The following is a 17,909-nucleotide window of genomic DNA, read 5'->3' on the forward strand; positions in this document are numbered from 1 at the left end:
AGGTGCCTCTCCATGAATTTAAATGACACACAAGGTGACCAGCACCCAGGTTGAAAAAAGGAACATTACCAGCTTTGCAAAACGGCTCCCTTTGCCCTCTGCCATTCGCTATGCCCCCTCCAAAATTTAGGGGATTCATTTTGCCTGTTTTTGAACTTTATGTGAATTGGATCATAAAGTATGATCTTTTGTGATTGGCTTCTTTTGTTCAACATTATATTAATGAGATCCATGCTGTTGTGTATTTGCCTTTTCTCCTTTTGCTTTATAAAGTGTTCTTTATAACTTCTAGAGATAATACTTTGGTATATAATATTTTAGAAGAAAATATAAGAGAATGTTCTATTACCTACCTAATAATTTGAAGATGAACACACTTTTTATTTACTTAAATAAACATATTTAAAGAAGAAACTGTAGATCACTATCATCCTAAGCAATAAAACCTATGAAAACACAGGTTTGATTTGCTCATTATAAGTTTTCCCCCTAAATCCTTTTTACTTAATTAAAAGCATGTTCATATGTATACTATGTAAATCCTCTCACGTACCACCTGTGTGTTCGTGGGGGCTTTTTTTTTTCACACACACACACTGTATTTTATTTTTACAAGAGATAAATAAACTGACAACAAGCATTGTAAATGGATGATCGCAACAAAAGGGGGGTTTGTTTTTGTCTTTGGGGGGAAGAGGGGAGCTCATCCAAATTAATCACACTCTTCATTCATTCATTCAAACCAACAACAATTTATTGCTTACCTGCTCTGCAGCACATCTTGATCTGCGTTGGCTCAGGGGCCCAGCCGCTCCACGGCGTGTGGGATCTTCCCGGACTGGGGCACGAACCCATGTCCCCTGAATCGGCAGGCGGACTCTCAACCACTGCGCCCCCAGGGAAGCCCCAAATAAGTCTTAAAAATAACTTTATCCTTTCTAAAATTCTAAAATAACGCCTAGTGTCTTCACTTTTTTTGTGATATAATTTAAATGTTTGCCCTTAACCAATTAATGCTTTTAACAGAAAAAAGAAGACACAATATAGATGTTCTAGTCGCAAGATACAGGATTCAGAAAATACATTATTTCCCAGTGCGCTACAGACAATGGGATGTGGTCATGAGAATTCAAAGTTGTCTAATAGATGCCTTCTTTTAGTTCTACCTGTCACTGTAATGGAAATATTTAGGGCCTTTTTATTACACAACTGTTTCTTGTAGGAATATCAGAAAATGCAGATAAGCAAAAAAGAGAGGGAAGAAGATTGTATTGGGGCAGGGTTATATTTTTAAAGGTGACAGAACACTCCCATTCCCAAATAGTCAAATTAATATTAGTATTTAGAGACTCAGACCAAACCTCTGTGAGAACAGTCCTGGGCTTAAACTGAGTCCCTCCTCTAACTTGGTCCCTCCTCCGCCGCCGGCCGGCCCTGGCTTTCAGCGTGGCCCCTCCTCCAGCCCCGCCCCCAGGGATTCCGTTATTTTCAGCTCTCGCGAGAACTCAGCCCGGAAATTTTCCGGCCGGAACGTTCGGTGGGGTCCCACGTGGGTTGGGCTTCGTAGTGTGCTGGTCGTAGGACCTGCGGGAGCAGAACAGGAGCCGGGCGCCATGGGGAAGCTGCGCCGGAGGTACAACATCAAGGGGCGTCAGCAGGCGGCCCCCGGCCCTTCCAAGGGCCCTCCCGAGCCGCCCCCTGTGCGGCTGGAACTGGAGGGTAAGTAAGGCGCCCCCGGACGAGGGCTGGGATTCGGGGGAGGGACCAACCAGGTCCTCGGGGCAGGGCTGGCCAATGGGGGCCGAAGGGCTCCCGGACTGTGCCCTGCCTCCGCGACTCGGGCGGGCGACACGGAGAGACACCCCTCTCCCAGATGATACAAAGGAAGGGGGAATAGTGACAGTTTCTTTTTAACTGAATTTGGAACAATATCTGGAGTTTTTTTCCAGTGGGGTCCAGCCCAAGTATAGCTCTAGGGGGAGTTTGGGCAAGGAATTACAAGGTAATTCCATCCATTCTAATGGCTTCGATTATAACCTCCCTACCAGCGACCCCTAAGTTTGTATTTTTCAACCCAGACCTGTCTGCTTAGCTCCAGGCTGCTTAACATTTCTGCCCAGACTCCTCCGTTTTGTTAGGAATGGCTACTGTGTGACAGGCACTATTCTAGGAGAATAACAGAAGAGGAGATTAAGGGAGAAACTCCCTGCCCTGCAGAGTTCAGATGCTTCTGGGAAGAGACAAGCAAAGATAAACACAAAATACATAGGACGTTTTGCATACATTCATACTAAAGAGATAAAGCACAAGAGGTGTTTGGGCAGGTTGCAGTGTTTCATTGAGGTGGGGGGCGGCAGGGAAGGCCCTATTGAGAAAGCGTTGAATCCTTTTTTAAGACCTGAAGGCAGTCAGAATGGCTGAGTGGAGATGAAATTTTAAATGGGGCAGAAAAAAATAAAATAAAATGGGGGCAGGATCTTGTAGGGCCTGGTGGGTCATGGTGGCCCTGCAGAGTTGAGAGCAGAGGAGGGACACAGGATGGGCTTAGTTTTTTTTTTGTTTTTTAATAAATTTATTTTATTTATTTATTTTTGGCTGCGTTGGGTCTTCGTTGCTGCAAACAGGCTTTCTCTAGTTGCGGCGAGCGGGGGCTACTCTTCGTTGTGGTGCGCGGGCTTCTCATTGTGGTGGCTTCTCTTGTTGCAAAGCACGGACTCTAGGCGTGCGGGCTTCAGTAGTTGCAGCACGCGGGCTCAGTAGTTGTGGCTCGTAGGCTCTAGAGCACAGACTCAGTAGTCGTGGCTCATGGGCTTAGTTGCTCCGCGGCATGTGGGATCTTCCCTGACCAGAGCTCGAACCCGTGTCCCCTGCACTGGCAGGCGGATTCTCAACCACTGCGCCACCAGGGAAGCCCAGGGCTTAGGTTTTAACAGCATCACTTTGCTGTGTTGAGGAAAAGCAGTAGAGGGCAGAGAATCTGGGCGATCATTGACTCTGGCAGGAGTTGGTGCTTGGACCAGGGAGGCAGCAGTAGAGGTGGTGAGAGGTGGTGGATTCAGGATGTATTTGGAAGATGGAGCTTTGTTCTGGCTGTGCGCAAGAGCAAAGGACACGTCAAGAACAAATCCCAGGCGTGCGGCTGGAGGCTGGAGGCTGGAGAAAGCAGGCATGGGCAGCTTGCGGGGAGGCCGGGAGCTTGGCTTTGGGTATGAGTGGTTTGGGGGGCCTGTCAGATATCCAAGCAGAAGGGTCAGCAGGCAGCTGCTGAATCGGACGCTTGAGAGAGGCAAGTCCAGGGGAGAAGCAGTTTGGAGTCATCTGTGTATAGATGATATTTATTTGAAGTCTGAAGACCAGACCGGCTCGCTGAGGTAATGAGTCCGGTCCAGTGAGGTGGGAAGAGAACCCTGGGAGAGTGTGGTTGTCCGGGGACCAAGAGGAAGACCTGCCCTCTGTGTCAAATGTGGCTGTGGGATCAGGCAGGGAGAGAAAGGACCGTGGATGTAACACTGGGGAGGCCATCGGCGACCATGATGGGTCCAGTTTCGGGGGAGAGTTGGGCTGAAGTGATTGAATGGGTTCAGCTGTCTTGCAGGCCCCTGAGACTGAACACATTCCAAAGGTGGACTCATCCAGCTGCTTGTATAGGATCCCTGAGGGCCAAGCAGATTTAGGTGTTAGGGAAGAGTGAGTCTAGATTCAGGAGGTGGAGGGAGGGAGAGAGAGCCGGGGCCGCTGGGGAAGCCTGCTTCCCTCGACCCGCTAATCAGCCTCTTCTTCCACACTCTCCTCTTGGGCCCGGAAGGCAGTGGGGTTATAGGAAAGATTGTCAGAGTGGGAATCTGGAGTCCGAATTCCCTCCTTGGAAGTTTCAGGGATAGGCTGGGAGTTGAAGCAAGTCACCTGACATCACTGTGCCTCAGTGTTCTCAGCTGTCAAATGGGTCCAGCAGTAACAGTCATCCTACCTGCTCTCAGAGTCATGGAGGTGGTATTTTGGGAGAATATGTTTGTGACTGAAACGAGAATGCTTTGAAAAGTAAAGACAAGCTGTAGAGATGTGATGTTGTCCTGTGATGGGCGTCATCCATTGTAACAGCAGTGACAGCTCAGGAAGTGAGATGGCCCCTCTAAGAGGGCAGAAGACCCCTGGACTGACAGTTGGGTGAGAGCAGAGGGACCTGAGGTCTCTTAGACTCAAAGATTTGGGGAAAGTTGTTTCTCACCCCAGAACAAGACATCTCTGTCTATTCCTGCCTTTCTCAGGGGCCAGAGGGATCTTACAAGAATATAAAACAGGTTACCTTCTTCAAAGAGCTTTCCCCGATCCAATATCACCCTTTTTCTTATTTTTATTTTTAGCACATCTCCCCCGCCCCCTTTTTTTCTATAGCACAGTGGTTCTCAAATTTTTTGTACCGAGAACCCTTTTACATTCCTAAAAATTGAGGACCCCAAAGTGCTTTTGTTAGTGTGGGTTGTGTCTGTCGATACTTACCGTATTAGAAATTAAAACCGAGAGATTTTGAAACACAAGCGCGTACAAGCACACACTCCTTTAGCTGTCACCATGTCACACGATTTGGAGCCTTTGGAAGATGCTGCTATACACTCTTTTCTTTTTCTCCCCCTGCTTTTAATTTGTTTGAGAACTGCAGAATGGATGGCTTGCATTGCTTAAAATAGTCTCATTCTTCTTACTGAGGAGCACACAACCTCTCCTACACTTGGTAATGTCATAAAGTTGTACAAAGCCTGAGCAGTTAATAAAAGTCAGACACTGCCTGTACGGGGACTCCAGCGTTGGGTGTCAGGCAGAAACAGGTGCTCCCCAAGCCCCCTCCTCCCCATGGTGCTGCAGTAGGTTGAAGCAAATCGCCTGATTTGGGATCGGCTTTTGGGATCTTAGTTCCCTGACCAGGCATTGAACCCGTGCCCCTGGTGGTGGAAACGCGGAGTCCTAACCACTGGACCACCAGGGATGTCCCAGACTCCACCATTTAAAAATAGATGTGACGCAAGCTTGGTACTCAGTCCACTGTACACGTGTGAGAGAGCGTCTTTCAGAGTTATTGTAAAGATGGTTTATTATAAAGATGGCCCCGCTGAACACAGGGCCCCGCTGGGAGGGAGGCGCTGTTGCAACCTGTTCCCTCCTTGCTGCGCCCCCATCCCTCTCCCCGCAACGCGAGGACGGCTGACCCGTGGCAGGTGCTGGGTGGACCGGTGGAATGAAGGTGTGACGGGCCTGCGCCCCCATTCCTATGCGGGTGCCCGGGTGGCTCTCACTGTGGGCAGGAGGGTCAGCCCGGAGGAAAACGGCGTTAACGCAGCATCTTGAGACTCGCAGGCGTCCGCGCTTTCTATCCTCCAGGGCTGTGGGTCAGGCAAGCGTGTCTTTTCAGATAAGGGCACGTTGAAAGGAGTCGATGCAAGCAACGTGCTCGTCCTGCCCGGCAAGAAGAAGAAGAAGACCAAAGCTCCTCCCCTGTCCAAGAAGGAGAAGAAACCCCTGACCAAGAAAGAGCGGAAGATGCTGCAGAGAATCTTAGACCAGAAGGAGAAGAAGCTCCAGGTATGCACGCTCTGTCTGCACAGCGAGGGATGGGTCGGGGTGTCTGTGACCCCCGACGTGATCCCTGTGGCTGGACTGTCGGATAGAACTTTCCAGAAGGAGGGACAAGTTCTGTGTCTGCAATGTCCAGTACAGTGGTCACCAGCCACATGTGGCTGTTGAGCACTTGAGATGTGGCCAGTGTGGCCGAGGAATTGGATTTTTAATGTGATTTGGTTTTAATTAACTTAAATGCAAATAGCCACGTGTGACTAGTGCCCCATATGGGACACACAGATCCAGAACCTTTCCAGTCCTTGGGAGATGTGCTACTTGGGTATCTGTCAGTCTGGGACAGGTCCAGCTTTGTGGACGCCACATGTTTGTTGAACCAGGAGTTGGTCGATCAATGTGCTCACTTTTTATTCTCCCCCCTCATTCATTTTGTTGTTTATTTTTTAACTTCATTCTGGAGAATTTTAACCTTTTTTGCTTAAAATTTTTTTAAGGAGAAAAATTTGTAATGAGAAATTCAAACATATATAAAGGTAGAGACAACAGTGTCATGGACTCCAGTGTACCTGACATCAGCTCCAACGGTTGTCAGGCTCATGGTCAACCTTGGTCATCTCCACGGCCGGTCACTTTCCCACCCCCTGGGTCAGAGCCCAGGCAGCATCAATCTGTACTAGTTTCTGTGGCTGCCTTGACAAGTGACCACAAACTGGGTGGCTTAAAACAATGGAAATGTGTTCTCTCAGTGATCTGGAAGCCAGAAGCCTGAAATCGAGGTGTCAGCAGGGCCATGCCCCTTCTGAAGTCTCCAGGGGACGGTCCCACCTGGCCTCTTCCAGCTCCTGTGGCTCCAGGTTTCCTCGGCTCATGGCCACATTGCTCCAGTCTTTGCCTCTGTCTTTATGTGGGCTGCTCCCCTGTGTGTCCCTCCTCTGTGTATCTCTGATAAGGACACTTGTCTTTTTCTTTTTCTTTATTTTTTTTGTTTTTTCTTTTGTTTTTCTGTTTTGTTTTGTTTTGTTTTTGGCGGTACGTGGGCCTCTCACTGCTGTGGCCTCTCCCGTTGCGGAGCACAGGCTCCGGACGCGCAGGCTCAGTGGCCATGGCTCACGGGCCCAGCCACTCCGCGGCATGTGGGATCTTCCTGGACCGGGGCACGAACCCGTGTCCCCTGCATCAGCAGGCGGACTCTCAACCACTGTGCCACCAGGGAAGCCCTTCTTTTTTTTTTAAAAAAATGTTTTGGCTGCACCATGTGGCATGCAGGATCTTAGTTCCTGACCAGGGATGGAACCTGTGCCGCCTGCAGTGGAAGCGCAGGGTCTTAACCACTGGACCGCCAGGGAAGTCCCAAGGACACTTGTCTTTGAATTTAGGACTCACCTGGATAATTCAGGATTTCATCTTGAGATCCTTAAGCTAATTACCCTTAACTTAAAAAGACCCTTTTTCTGAATAAGATCCCATTCTGGGACATGGATATATGTTTTCGGAGGGCCACCATTCAACCCATATACGTATCCCTGAATATTTCAGTTTGCATCTCTAAAATAAGGACCGTTTCAAATTACCACAGTGCCATTAGCTTGTCTAAATTTTTTCAAAATACCATTAGATATCCAGTAAATAGTCAAATTTCTAATTGTTTCATAGATGCTCTCCACCCGCATCTCTTGTCTTTTCTCCTTATATTTGTTGGAGAGATTGGTTTGTTTGTCTCAGAGACTTTCCCACGGTCTGGATTAAAAACTTTTAATCTCTGATATAAACATGGTCTTCCACCCTCCGAATTTCCTATAAATTGGTATTTGGGTCTGGGGCAGTGACTCTCAACTGGGACCGTTTTGCGCCCCCCCTCCCGGGAACATTTGGCCAAATCTGGACATATTTGGGGTTGTGACGATTTGGGGGACGCTACTGGCATCTGGGGTGTAGAGGTCTGGGATGCTGTTAAACAGCCTGCAGTGCTCATAACATCAAAAAAATGATCCGGCCCCAAATGCCAGTGGTGTGAAGACTGAGAAGCCCTGATCTAGAGGCTTCAGGCGAGTCTTTCTCGTTAGTCTTTCTGGCACAGTGACCACACGGCGTGCTGTGTCCACCAGGGGACACACAGGCCTCCCGTTAGCAGCTCTGACGCTTGGTCCCTGGAGCCCTTCATGCAGGGGAGCCTCACTGTCCTGTGCGTGTGTCCTATTTGAATGCTGTGAGCATCTTTTCTTGCTGTTCTGTACGTTGTTTTTTATCGATTACGAAATGTGTGTGTGTGTGTGTGTGTGTGTGTGTGTGTATATATATATATATATATACATAAACACGTATAAAAGCAGATATAAAATAGCTGTAATTTCAAGAATAACAAAACAAACACTCATGAATTGCTCACCCGGGGAAAGGAACCAACTGGACCCACCCCCGCTCACTGCTTTATTCAAGGCAGAGTGGGGACCACTTCCTGTCACACACTCAGCTCTTCTTCCCTTGTACTAACTGCGGGAAGTCTTGCGTTATACAAATGGGCCCTACTTTATTTATTCCGTCTCCCGTTGATGGGCATCTGGATAGTCGATGATCTTCCCTTACGACACACCGTGGTGCAAAGAGAGCCTTGTTTATCCAACCCCAGACTCCGTAAGGGGGCAGAAAGCCACCCTAAGCTCACGCGTCTGTCGGCGTTAAGAACTCCATGAAGGATGGTAATTGCAGTTTGACCTTTGGTTTAAAAAAGACTGTAGGTGTTAGTGATGCTGGAATTTTATTTAGAGTCTCAGCTTCCCTTCTGAAGAGGGGATCATGATGCCAAATGTGTGACACACTCATTTCCTTCCCCAGCGAGCAGAGATGCTCCAGAAATTGAGCGAAGTCCAGGTTTCGGAAGCTGAGATGAGACTGTTTTACACCACGTCCAAACTGGGCACCGGGGACCGCATGTACCGCACCAAAGAGTGAGTCGGCTGGCTCCTCCCTGGAGCCCGTCCTTCCCGCCAGGGCTCCCAGGGGGGCTCGAGGGTCATGGCGTCTTCTGGGGTTATGAGAAAATACATTTGCAATGACGCGTGTGCTAAAATGCCTCAAATGGGTAGAGGCCTCAGATAATGCAAACTATCCTACCGTGCACAGGATGCTGGCGTTTTCCTGCAGCGCTGAGTCCTGCCTTACAGGTCCTTCCAGCTTTTGCAGGGACGAGTAGGCTAGAAGTTGTCATCAAGGAGGTCAAGGATTTGATTTAGCCCATTAGCAGGTTTGTTTGGGTCACGTAGCATCATTAGACATTTGGATCTTCTGCACATGTATGAGTCTCCTAGGGCTGCGGTAACAGGTCACCACAAACTGGGGACCTTGAAACAAGAGGAATTTATTCTTGTGGTTCTGACTGCCAGAAGTCCAAAGTCAAGGTGTTGGTGGGGTTGGTTCCTGCTGGAGGCCAGAGAATCTGTTCCAGCCTCTCCCCCAGCTTCTGGTGATGCCAGTCATCCTGGGCGCTCCGTGGCTGGTAAACACGTCACCGCAGTCTCGGCCTCGTTGTCACGTGGCATCCTCTGTGTGTCTTCCATGGCCTTCTGTCTGTGTCTGGGTCTCTGTTTTCTTTTTGTTTCTTTCTGGCCACGCAGCATGCGGGATCCTAGCTCCCCGACCAGAGATTGAACCCATGCCCCCTGCATTGGGAGCATGGAGTCTTAACCACTGGACCACCAAGGAGGTCCCCTGGGTCTCTGTTTTCTTATAAGGACACCAGTCATTGGATTTAGGGCCCATCCTAATCTAGTATGACCTCATCTTAATGACATCCTGAAGACCCTGTTTCCAAATAAGGTCACATTCTGGGTGGCCATGAATTTGGGGAGATGCTATTCAACAGCCAACATTTAAGAATTAGGAGATTTCACATTAAAATCCAGGGTCCCCCCTGGTCTTGACCAGTTGGATGATGTGGCTGCACCAGCTGGCCTTCCCACAGAGGAGCCGGCGCTAGATGGGGCCAGTGTGCTCCCCCCAGCCCATGCCCCTGCCCACTGCTCTCACACTTGGCCCTCTCTGCTCATTTCCAGTACTGGCCTGTTAAACCTTGTGCATTTAACGACTGCTTATCAAGTGCAAACTGCATCTCAGGCTCTCCTGTGGGCCCTAGGAATAGAGCAGTGCACAAAAGTTAAATTTCTTCCCTTAAGAAGCTCACATTCTATGGTGGGGAGATGGGCAGTGGTCCAGTGAATACATATATATTTAGTGCTGGTGAGCACTAAGCAGAAAAGAGCAGGTGGAAGGGGATGGAGGGGGTGGGGGAGGTGATTGAGGCTACACGGTAAGGGAGAGTCCTCCTGAGAGGCGTCCTTGGAATCAAGTAAGGGAGCAGTTGTCTTCAGGGAGCATGGACAGCGGGTGCAAAGGCCCTGCGGCAGGGAGGGGCGTGGCCTTTGCGTCCTGGCCTCTGAGGAGCCTGCAGCAACCCAGAGCTGCCTCAGGTTGACTGGCCCGTCCTAGGCTCTGACTTCTGGCTCTCCCGGCAGGAAGCCCGACAGCGTGGCAGCCCAGGGTCTGGAGAAGGTCAGCAGCCTCAGCGGGGCCCACCGGAAGCGCCACCACCAGGAGGCAGAAGAGGAGGAGTCTGAGTCCTCAGCGGAGTCTGGACCCGAGGAGACCCCAGCGGACGAGCCGGCAGAGGCCGGTGCAGGGTCGTCCCCAGCGCATCTGCCACCAGCTCCGCCCGGGGCCAGGGGCCAGAGCCCAGTGCCCAGCGGTCTCCCTCCACCAGCTCCTCCTGCGGCAGCCTCTGCCCTGGCCAGGCCCCCGGCGAAGCCCGCCGTCTTCGTCCCCGTGAACCGCTCCCCTGAAATGCAGGTTGGCCTCTCTGGTGTTTAATTAAGGGCTTAGGTGCTCAGGTCAGTGCTGTGAGGGGGCTGAGGGTGCAGAGAGAGGGCATCCCAGGATCTGAGCAGGTTTCATTGCCTTCTGTGCCTCAGTTTCCTTGCCTGGAAAAGGGGGATAGCTGTACCCACCTTGCAGGGTTGTTGTAGGGCTGACGAGCGGGTGCCCGGCACGTGGTCGGGGCTGCTGAGATGGGTGTCCGCTGCCCTTATCATCGTCTGGTCACCGTCACCTTCAGCCTCTGACCACAGGTCCTGGTCCAGGCATCTGCTCACTGGGACAAGAGCTTGGGCTCTGGAGTCAGTTGACCTGGAACGGAGTGCTGGTGCCCCCACCTTCCAGCTCATTCTGGGCCTCGTTTTCGTCCGTAGCATGGGGGTACCCGTCTACTCACAGGGACTCCAGCTCTCTACACTTCGTATCCTTGTCTGGTAAAATGAGGGTCTCACAGGGTTGTCATGACAACAAGATTCAGGGAGGTGAAGCCCGAGGCCCATGGAACGCACTTGGGGAGCCGTGAGGCTGGTGATGCTGCAGGGTCTGGCTCGTCACCGGTGGTGGTTCCGTCCACACGTTTCCACGGAGCACGTGCTGTGGGCCAGCACAGGAGGTGGAGCGATCTGCAGTCTCGGAGCTCTCGGTCCAGCAGGGGAGACCGAGGTCGACCACACGTGGGACAAGAGCCACGGAGGGCAAGATCGGATACCATGAGCGGGGGTCACAGGAGGGCCTGGCTTCATCAGGGAAGGCATCCGGGTCGAGAGCTCAGGGACCAGATGAGAGCATGGGGGCCGTCCCACACCGAGAAGTGCATGAGCAAAGGCCTGAGGCAGAGGGTTCCTGGGTCTTAGAGCAGCTGTTTAAAACCACAGATTGGATTGTGGGAATGAGGTGATTTCAGTCACGGGTACATTTGTGTGCTCATATATAAGCGATTAGGGTGAGCTGACTGCTCTCACAGACCCTGATGTGCCGCTGGCTTCACGCCACAAAGGTTTCCTTGTAGGTGACGTCAGAGCCCCATGCCGTCCTCTGCGAGCTGGGGTGTGAGATTCTGCTCCACACGGCCATTCGGGAACCCGGGCTCCGCCCTCCAGTGTCCCTGGTGCCCCCTGGGGTTCATCCCCTGCCTTTCTCTGTGGCTTTTCCACGTGCATGTTTTTAAGCCTAGGTTTGCCTGTTTTTATAAGCGGCCTCACATCATATATATTTTTCAGCACTTTGCTTATTTGTTAGTCGGCATGGTGTTCCTGAGATGTGTTGATCTGTGTAGAATGTGCGTCACCAAGGTCCGTTTGGGTTTTGTTTTGTTTTGTTTTGTTTTCACGGCTATGGAGCATTACGTTGCGTGAATAGAGCCCATTTTAAGGACCCTTCTCTGGCTGGGCATTCGGGTGGTTTTAGCTTTTCGCTACCATCTTCACTGCTGATTTAAACATTCTTGCCTTTTTCTCAAAGCCACAGGTACAAAAATTGGGGGGGAGCAGCGTTTACAAACTGGAAGTCACAGCCATTGTGGAGTCATGAGATGGCCGCACCTTTTTTTTTTTTTTAAACCAATGGAATGGAATAGAGATAGAGAACAGAATGTTTAAAATTAGCGTGCTAGCATGCTTCTCACATAACAAGGGCAAGCAGGGGCTCAGGAAACTTCTCCCTCGCCGTGTAATACTTGTGTGAGCATGTGCATGTGTGTGCACGCGCACCCACGTGTGAGTACCTAGGAGAGGAATCGCTGTATCTCACATTCTCGATTTTGGTAAAATTAGCACCCGGTTGTTTGCCAAAGTGATTGTGCCGTAAGTGTAGTCTCCCCCCAGCAGCAGGCAAGAGTTCCTTGTGCCCAGAGGGGCTTCTCTGCACCACGCTGTCCCTGAGGACCCAGCCCATGTCTCTGCCCCTCCCCAGCCGTCAGGGCTTCCAGCGAGCGCACCTGTTCCCCTTGGCTGGATGCCGGCTGCTGCCTTTATAGGAACCACATCACCCTACGTAATCTTGCTTTGAGCAAAGCCCCCCATCCCCTCCGCCCTTCTGCAGGGGACGACAACCCCCCACCCCCATTCTGTGAGCGCTGACTTCCCCTCTCTCGCCAGGCAGAGCGGCTGAAGCTCCCGATTCTCTCTGAAGAACAAGTGATCATGGAGGCAGTGGCCGAGCACCCCGTTGTCATCGTGTGCGGCGAGACCGGCAGCGGGAAGACCACCCAGGTGCCCCAGTTTCTCTACGAAGCAGGCTACAGCAGGTGGGGGCTGGCCACAGGGTCCCCACAGGTCCCTCAGGTGACAGTGAGACGTGGACCCCGGAAGTTGTTAGGAGCAGGGCTCCTGGGGATCTAATTCCGGCTCTGCCGTTGCCGTGCTGTGTGACTTGGGGCAAGCTCCTTAACCTCTCTGGGCCTCAGTTTCCTCAGCTGTGACATAGGGTTCATCACTGCACCTACTTCACGGGGTTGTTATGTAGATGAAATGACTGAATTTGTGTAAAACGTTTAGGTTGGTCCCTGGTGGGAGGGATGGCGTGTCAACTCCTGTTGGCCCTTCCGACCCATGTGTGTCAGGGTCCCCAAGACCACCCCCAGGTTCAGCAATTTGCTGGGAACACTCCCAGGACCCAGCATGTAATCGTACTCACGGCTGTGATATATTACAGTGAACGACACAAAGCACAGCCGGCAAAGGGAAAGGCTCACAGGGTGAAGTCGGGGGAACCAGGCCCAGGCCCCCAGAGCCCTCTCCCAGGGCGGGGGTCACACAGGACACGCTTCATTGCCCGTGTGAGATGTCATCAAACAGGGGCGCCCAGTAGAGGCTCAGCGCCCAGGGTTCTTACTGGGGCTGGTCACACAGGCGGCCTCTGCCTGGTACCAACCCAATTCTAGACTCCCCAAAGGAAAGCAGGTGTCAGCGTGAGCCACCTTGTTTGTACAAGCAGTTCAGGCACAGTGAGCCCCTCTTGTCCGTCAGGGAGAGGCGGGAGCCCTCCTGAAATCCAGGATCCCAGACACCAGCCAGGGGCTGCCCTGGAAGCAGAGCTTTGTAGGGAGAGCAGCCTCGGGCCTGCTGGGTCAACTCTTTCCTGCCCAGAATCCACCACCCGTCCCCTGGGTAGGTTCTGTGGAGGCACGTGCGCTCGGCTGGGTTGGACAAGCCCCCCGGCTGCAGGCTCAGGTCCACCCAGGCCTCGTTCTTGTTGCGGCTGCCTGGACCCCTTGGCCCCGTGATTATCGGAGCGTCTCCTGTAGAATGCCCTGTGGGCCGTTCCCTTTTGCTGTTGTTAAGTGATGCTGCGGTGCCTTGCTTGGCGCCCGTGTCCCGTCACCCCCAGTGAGGGCCGCTTCCAGAGCCGCGTGTGACTTCGGGGCAGACGGGTGGGGCGGAGCCCTCCTGATGCCTTGTGTTCTCCTCCCCCAGTGACAACAGCATCATTGGCGTCACGGAGCCCCGCCGAGTGGCCGCCATGGCCATGTCCCAGCGAGTGGCCAAGGAGATGAATCTGTCACCACGGTGAGGGCTCTGCCTCCTATGGGAGAGTTGGGGGTGGCCCTCTGGCCCCACCAGACCTGAGCCACGGCGCAGGCCCTCGTTCCCCCGGGGGGCGCCACGTCTGCATCTAAGCATAGGGCGGTTCCCTACATGCCAACAGTAGGACCCTCCTGCTAGGGGCGTCGTGAAGCAGGGACAAGCCAGCCAGGCCCTTAGTGAGGGGACAGAGTGGCCCTTACGGGCCTTGAGGGCAGAGCAGAGCAGCAGGTGGCCGAAGGCAGGCAGGAGGCGAATAGCGTGGCCGGGTTAGTTTACAGCGCAGGTTTCCAGGGGGAAAGCCCTCTCCCGGCAGTAAGGCTGCAGGACTTGCCTCGGGAAGCAGTTTGAACACAGCATAGCCCTGGCCTGAGGGTGGCTCCGCGCCGTGTTGGTAACGCAGACGCCTGCGTCTCAGCCCAGACCGTCCAGTTCAGGCTGGAAGGGGCGGCGTGTCCAGTGTGGTCTGACCTGTAGGGAATACCCTGGCGGCCCAGTGGTTAGGACTCCACGCCTTCACTGCCGAGGGCCTGGGTTTCATCCCTGGTCAGGGAACAAAGATCCCACGAGCTGCGCCACGCGGCCAAGGAGAAAGAAAAAAGAAAGCACAGAATCGTATAGAGGCAGAGTGCCCGCCATCCACACTGGCATCAGATGTTTACCGACCAGGACCTGCCATGGGTCAGGCCCGTCCTGGCTCTGGGGACAGAACCCTGCCCCCGCTGGGCCCAGCACGCAAACTGGGGAGCCTTGTTCTGTTCGCGTCTCAGGTGGGCGAGGCACCCCAGCTCCCCTCCCCGGTGGCAGCCACTGCTGCGCATTTCCTGTGGCTCCTCCTAGACAGTTGTGCGCACAGACGGGCAGTTCTGCGTCTCTGTATTTCTCGCTGTCTGGCTGCTGCGTGAACGGTTCATACGGTTCACGCCCTTCTGTATCTTTCTTGTGGCATTTCAATGCGTACCTTGAAAGTTACAGTACATACAAAGCTGCCCCTTTCATTCTCTTCAACTTAAATTTATTTATTTATTTATTTGTGGCTGTGTTGGGTCTTCGTTTCTGTGCGAGGGCTTTCTCTAGTTGTGGCAAGCGGGGGCCACTCTTCATTGCAGTGCGCGGGCCTCTCACTATCGCGGCCTCTCCCGTTGCGGAGCACAGGCTCCGGACGCGCAGGCTCAGCGGCCATGGCTCACGGGCCCAGCCGTTCCGCAGCATGTGGGATCCTCCCGGACCAGGGCTCGAACCCACGTCCCCTGCACCGGCAGGCAGATTCTCAACCACTGCGCCACCAGGGAAGGCCAATTCTCTTCAGCTTTTTAGTGTAAAATCTTCAAGCGTGTACAAAAGTGGAGAGGCTAGTATGATAAGCCCCCATGTACCCGAGACCCAGTTTGGAGCAAGTCTCAGGTCTTGCGTCATCTCAGCCTCAATGTTTCACTGTGCGGGGCTGAAAGATCATGAGTCTGGGGTTTTTTTGGGTTGTTTGTTTTCTTGGCCGCGCCCCAAGGCTTGGGGAATCTTAGTTCCCTGACCAGGGATCTCGAGCCCGTGCCCCCTGCAGTGGAAGCGCAGAGTCCTAACCACGGGACCACCAGGGAAGTCCCTGGTTTGTTTTTTTTTAAGAATAGGATTCTGAAAACATAACTGCAGTACCGCCACTAAAGAGTGTATCATAACTCCAGAGTGTGCTCCGGTCCGTGTTCCCATTTCCCGGGTTGTCTCCTAAACAGCTTTTACAGTTGGTTGTTCACATCGGACTCCAGCCAGGGTCCGTGTGTGTGTTTGATTGACGTGCTCTTCACTTGCCCGTGACAGCTCCTGGAGAGGGAGGCGGGGTGGGCCTGTGTCCGGGCCTTGCTGGGGGAGCCGGTGGGCCCTCCCCTCGGCCGCCTGCCCAGCGGGGCCAGGCCTGCTCCTCTGCCCACCTTGGAGTGGCTGCACGGCTGCAGCCCCAGGCAGCTGCAGCTCTGGGGGACCGAGCCGTAGCCTGTGCCCACAGGGTCGTCTCCTATCAGATCCGATACGAGGGAAACGTGACTGAAGAGACCAGAATCAAGTTCATGACCGATGGCGTCTTGCTCAAGGAAATCCAAAAGGTTGGTTGCTCATCTGGTGTCACAAAGCAAGGCTGGTAAGCCTGGGGGCGGGGGGCTAGGCTGTCACCTGGGGTGTGAGCAGTGAATGTTGGCAAACCACTGTATTTACCACCGTGCTGCTGTGTGACCTTGTGCAAGTTACGCAACCTCTGTGATCCTTGGTTTCTCCATCTGCAAGCTGGTACCTTCCTCCTAATTGCTTTGAAGCAAAAATCGTGTGACGCACGAAAGCACCTTAGCACACCACCTCGTAAGTGCTCGTGAAACGTGAGCTTGTATTTTCAATGTGGTTTGGTTCACAGACTGTGTGTTAGCCAAATGCATCCTGCTGCTCTTGGGCTGTATGACGTCCCCCGGGCAGGGGTCACTGGGAGAGCAGAGGCGACTCCTGCCTCGAGGCCACCTGGGACGGTGGCTGTGAGTGTGTTGTGGTGTCGACGGCCCCTTCCTGTATGCCATGTGCTGAGCTCTTGCCCCTGGTCCCCAGCCAGCATCCCCTCGTTCCTGTTTCCTGCCTGCCCTCCCCGCCCCATGGGCATCTGCATTTGGTAGCTCAGCTCTAAGAGAGCGTAGCTGTCTTTTCTCTAGAAATTTCTCTGCCAGGGCCCAGGCCCCATGCTGTGTACTTTACAGATAGTAATTGTCATCGAAACTTCACCATTGACCCCGTGAGATGGGTCCCGTTGTCCCATTTGACAGATGAAGAAAGAGGCCTGGGAGGTGAAGCAGCTGGCCCGGGGTCATAGGCCAGGACTCCCCGCAGGCCAAGTGCTCTCAGATCTGTGCTGGCTACCAGAGGGGCTCCTTGAGCAGGCACCTTGGGGTGCACAGTGACCCTGGGGTGCTCAGGCCCGGCTGGCTGGCCTTACCCCCGACCTCCCCCACCAGGACTTCCTGCTGCTCAAGTACAAGGTGGTGGTCATTGACGAAGCCCACGAGAGGAGCGTGTACACTGACATCCTCATCGGCCTCCTGTCCCGCATAGTGTGTCTCCGGGAGAAGGTAGGTGAGGGTGCCGGGGAGCCCCGAGTCCCAGGCCACAGCTCCCACAGCCCACGGCGGTCTACACCCAGGCTGCTGCCGTGAGAGGGTCTCCCGGGACAGGACCCCCCAGGCCCGGTGCTGGGCTGCGGGTCTTGGTGTAAACAGACCTTGTGTGGTCCCTATCCTGGGTCCAGCCTCATCCACTGTGACCCTTCCCTCTGTCCAGAGCAACAGGCTCAAGCAAGGAGACCGTGGTGGGCCAGGCTCCACTGCAGCCGGCTCTGAGACGCCAGCCGGGTCTTCGGAACCCGCAGCGCTGGTGGGGCCACCCAGCCAAGCCCTTATGCTCCACGTGCTCTGAGATGCTTGCCCTGCGCCCGGCCTGGGGTCTGCCTCTGCCTGCATCTCCCCCACGCCAGGTCAGGCAGGGGCGGACGTCAGAGGGCTGCTGCCCTGGGGTGGGAGCTCTGTGGAGCAGTCCTGTGCTGGCCCCTGCCAGCCCCGCCGAGAGGTCAGCACTTCACCACGCCCAGAACCTTTATCAAGTAGACATCCGGTCTGTGTGTGCTGTGTGCCAGGCACCGAGCACATCACAGTGAACAGGACAGAGGCTCCTGCCTTTGTGGGGTTTCCATTTTCATGAGGGCAACTGACAGTAAGCAAACTCAGGAAACCTGTGAGCTGGTGACGGACAAAGCCGGGGAGAGGGGGCAGTGCCAGGCAGAAGGTGGAGGGTTGGTAGTGAGAGAAGACTCACTGAGAGGGTGACCTTTGAGTGGGGGGCTGGAGGAAGTGAGTGAGTGAGGAGGGGTACTGGTGGGAGGAGATTCTGAGAACTGAGAATAGCCGGTGCAAAGGCCCTGGGGCAGGTGTTATCCTG

The 17,909-nt window shown here is 53.5% G+C and overlaps 1 protein-coding gene across 1 annotated transcript in view; it reads left to right on the forward strand.

Annotated features, from left to right (window-relative positions):
- Nucleotides 1-1,536: 1,536 nt before the first annotated feature.
- The window catches only part of DHX37 (DEAH-box helicase 37), a 31,000-nt gene continuing 14,627 nt past the window's right edge, over nt 1,537-17,909 (forward strand). The window contains exons 1-8 of the mRNA XM_060027882.1: nt 1,537-1,719; nt 5,405-5,574; nt 8,401-8,513; nt 10,077-10,407; nt 12,528-12,676; nt 13,845-13,937; nt 15,949-16,045; nt 16,934-17,047. Coding sequence (XP_059883865.1) covers nt 1,614-1,719; nt 5,405-5,574; nt 8,401-8,513; nt 10,077-10,407; nt 12,528-12,676; nt 13,845-13,937; nt 15,949-16,045; nt 16,934-17,047 — 1,173 coding nt within the window. The 5' untranslated portion in view covers nt 1,537-1,613. The remainder of the gene's footprint in view (nt 1,720-5,404; nt 5,575-8,400; nt 8,514-10,076; nt 10,408-12,527; nt 12,677-13,844; nt 13,938-15,948; nt 16,046-16,933; nt 17,048-17,909) is intronic.

This window comes from Delphinus delphis, chromosome 13, assembly GCF_949987515.2.
Source record: "Delphinus delphis chromosome 13, mDelDel1.2, whole genome shotgun sequence".
Classification (NCBI taxonomy): Eukaryota; Metazoa; Chordata; class Mammalia; order Artiodactyla; family Delphinidae; genus Delphinus; species Delphinus delphis.